Genomic DNA, 3,304 nt, shown 5'->3' with positions numbered 1-3,304 from the left:
AAATTACTCAGTGTGTGGTTGCACACAAGTGCCCTCCCCTGAGCAAAAAGCTCCCCATGTAGGACAGCAGCACACAGGGGTGTGTTCACACAAGTGCACAAGCCCATGGAGGTGCAGACACTTGAACACTGTGGTTCAGGAAGCACTCCTACAAGAGCCGAAGGGACCGTGCACCTAAGAAAAAAGCCAAAGAGATTTTATGTGGAGGACAAGGTACTGAAAGCCCATGGGTGATGAGCCAAAGACTGGAGGGCTGGGAGCAGATGAGGCCCCTCCAGTCAGCAGAAAAAAAAATCCAGGAGAGTACCCCAGGCTGGAATCATATGCCATCCTTTGGATATGTTCTGCACTTAGTTCATATATTCTGCACACGCTGACACATCCTTGCCCTCAGGAAAACTGGAATCTCACATACCAGCTCTCAGAAGAAGTGTCCGTGAGGGAATGGGAATGATGTAGGCCAGGAAACGCAAAGTCATGGTAGAGGGAACCAGCAAGTCATGCCATACCATTCCCAGAGATCTTTCCATTCATTGGGATCACACAGGAAATTTATCACTCAGGCAGCACGGACTTGGAGCCCTGAGGCACTGTGGGGCCAGCATAAAAGGCAGCCTAACTGGTGGCTGTCTCATCCACTTCTGTCACCTCCTGCTCCTTGGGAACCAGGTGAGTTGGAAGCCCCTTTCTCCTCCACCCTCTCTAGGACAGGGTTGAGCTTTCCAGCCCTTGTTCCCACTCCTTGTTCTTCTGGGGTGTTCTCCGATGGTGCTCGTGTGGGCAGAGGGGAGAGCGTGTGTTCTGGCCAGAGGCTGAGGCTGGGCTGAGGTGCTTCTTTGCATCCAGGCTGGGCAGCAGCACGGCTGGGGCTGGCTGAGCTCTGAAGGAGCGTGCTGGGCTGAGGCCCAGGATCCCCAGTTTGGGCCCGCACAGGCTGGAGCTGCGCAAGCAGCAGGGGCCTTGTGTTGCTGGGGGTGCCTTGCGGGCTGTGTCTCAGGTGTGCGTGTGCTCTGCTTCCTCCCTGCCCTCTGTGCCAGGTGCAGCGCCAGGCTCGAGACATGTCCTGCCCTGAGAAGTGCCAGCAGTGCCGGCCCTGCAACCCTTGCTGCCAGCCCTGCGGCCCCTGCCCGCTGGCCAACAGCTGCAATGAGTGCTGTGTCAGGCAGTGCCAGAGCTCCACCGTCGTCATTGAGCCGCCTGCTGTGCTGGTGACCCTGCCCGGGCCCATCCTCAGCTCCTTCCCACAGAACACCGTGGTGGGATCCTCCACCTCCGCTGCCGTTGGCAGCATCCTCAGCTCTGAAGGAGTGCCCATCAGCTCCGGGGGCTTTGACATCTCCTGCATCACCAGCGGCTATGGTGAAAGATGTTGTCGTCCCTGCTAAAGCTGCTGCCGCCACCAACATCCTCAGGCAAGACCTCAGAACACGCTGCTGGACTGAAGACAGAACTTTAAGACTCTGGATTTAGAGCTTCTGCCTATTGTTTCCTCTCCTCTCCTCTCCTCTCTTTTTTCTCTTCCTTTTCATTTCCTGTCAGCACCGCTCAATGCCAGCCCTAGTGGGACCTGTTGGCCTCCTTCCCTCTGCAGGCCGGCCAGATGGACACCCCCACTGCATCTTAGCGGCTGCTCCTGGTGCCCTCTGTGAGCCTCCTCCTTTTCTTCTTTTGACTCAATAAAGTTGGTTTTGCATTCAAACTTTGGCCTCTGATTTCTCCTTCTTCCTGTTGCAACTCTGCCTGTTTGCCCATTGGAAAAAGTGGAGGAAGCTGAGCGCTGGAATCCCGGCAGTGCAATTTTCTTTGTTCCCTTTCTCTTGGAGCTGACAAAGATGTGCCTCACTGTGAGGCTGGTGAGGCACTGTAGGAAATTGCCCAGAAAAGTTTTGGATGCCTCAACCCTGGAAGCGTGCAAGGCCAGGTTGGACACCTCTTTGATCAACCCGGTTTAGTGGGTGGCGTCAGTGCCCGTCTGCTGAGGGCAGCGGGAGTGGAAATAAATGATCTTTAAGTTCCCTTCCAGCCCAGACCATTTCTAATGACATACGCTTTCACAGAGGCATCATCAGAGTGACAAATGTGCTCAGTGTTGGGCAGCGCTGAGTCCCCTTTGGACACCCTTGGAACTGACTCAGTCAGACGCGGCGGGAGACGCTGCACTCCTCCCACAGAGCCCATTCCTGCAGCCTTATTTACAAAGTTGGCCTTCCTGAGCACCCACTACACATGAGGAAGCCCTGCTTCCCGGGAAGTGGCCAGCCATCACTTGCTGAGGGAAGTTGGACATAAAATTATTTATTTTTCTGCTTTTCTCATACACGCATAACGCTTTGTGTTTGCTTTAGCAAACTGCCTTGTAACAAGCTCCAAGTTGTTTTCTCTTTTATTTTCTCTTCTCTGTCCACTGCACACATGGCATTGATAGAGTGGCGTGGTGGGCACCATCCATGCAGCCAAGGCCAACCTTGGGACAGCTGGTCATCCAGCCCAGGGCAAGAGCAGGAAGGAGCTGCAGAAGCGGGCATGGGCTGTTGGCCAAAGGGAGACGTATTGGAGGGGAAGCAAGACCACAAAGCATATCTGAGCCACTTCCCGAATGCTCCAGAACACCAGGCTGCACATGAAAACTCATGTGCTCTCACGCAGAGATGAGGGAGAGAGGTGCATGTGTACAAGAAGAACAAGAGTGATGCCCTGAGAACTTTGCCACAAACAAACCCACAGGAATGACACAGGTTCACCTCACGTGCCCGCATGGAATGCCACCAGACCATGAAGCGAGCATTCTGCCGACTCTGACGTGTTTATGTCCTGGAAATACTTAGGCCTCTCAACCGGGCCCTAACAGAAGTCTTCACACAGGAACGCACACGGCAGAAGCCAGGAAATGAAGAGGCCGCAGTGTAGGAAACGAGGGCACAGCCCCTGCCATTAGCTGGGATGGTGCACATTTGCCATGAGCTGGTCACAAAATTATTACTTCCACCAAGGTGCTACTGGGCCTGAGGCAGTGCAGGACTGCTATAAAAGGCAGCCCAAGTCTCTGCTCTCGCATCCACTTCTCTCACCTCCTCCTCAGGAATCAGGTGAGTGGGAAGCCTCCAATCCTTCTCCTCCTTCTCTCCTCCTGCTTCCAGACCAGCTCTTTTCCTGGCTGGAGGTCTCAGCTGATCGAGGCTGTCAGAGCCCAGGGCTGGCAGCTGCTTCTGCTGGGAGAAGGCAGGGGGGAGAAGATCTTGTGCAGAGAGAGGCTGGGACTTGGCTGAGGTGGCTCCTGGGCTTTGAGGTGGGCACTGCAGTGTGG

The 3,304-nt window shown here is 54.8% G+C and overlaps 1 protein-coding gene across 2 annotated transcripts in view; it reads left to right on the top strand.

Annotated features, from left to right (window-relative positions):
• Positions 1-462: 462 nt before the first annotated feature.
• The window catches only part of LOC103618996 (feather keratin Cos1-1/Cos1-3/Cos2-1), a 6,747-nt gene continuing 3,905 nt past the window's right edge, over positions 463-3,304 (top strand). Inside the window, exons 1-2 of one of the 2 annotated variants that reach the window (XM_008637467.2) lie at positions 463-669; positions 1,038-1,412. In XM_008637467.2, the coding sequence (XP_008635689.2) occupies positions 478-669; positions 1,038-1,385 (540 nt within the window). In that variant the 5' untranslated portion in view covers positions 463-477 and the 3' untranslated portion in view covers positions 1,386-1,412. Of the gene's footprint in view, positions 670-1,037; positions 1,700-3,304 lie in introns of those variants that run through there. The other variant, XM_017739022.1, reaches the window with a different exon arrangement.

Source organism: Corvus brachyrhynchos, unplaced genomic scaffold, assembly GCF_000691975.1.
Source record: "Corvus brachyrhynchos isolate BGI_N302 unplaced genomic scaffold, ASM69197v1 scaffold2867, whole genome shotgun sequence".
NCBI lineage: Eukaryota > Metazoa > Chordata > Aves > Passeriformes > Corvidae > Corvus > Corvus brachyrhynchos.
This window is presented reverse-complemented; position numbering and strand designations above follow the sequence as displayed.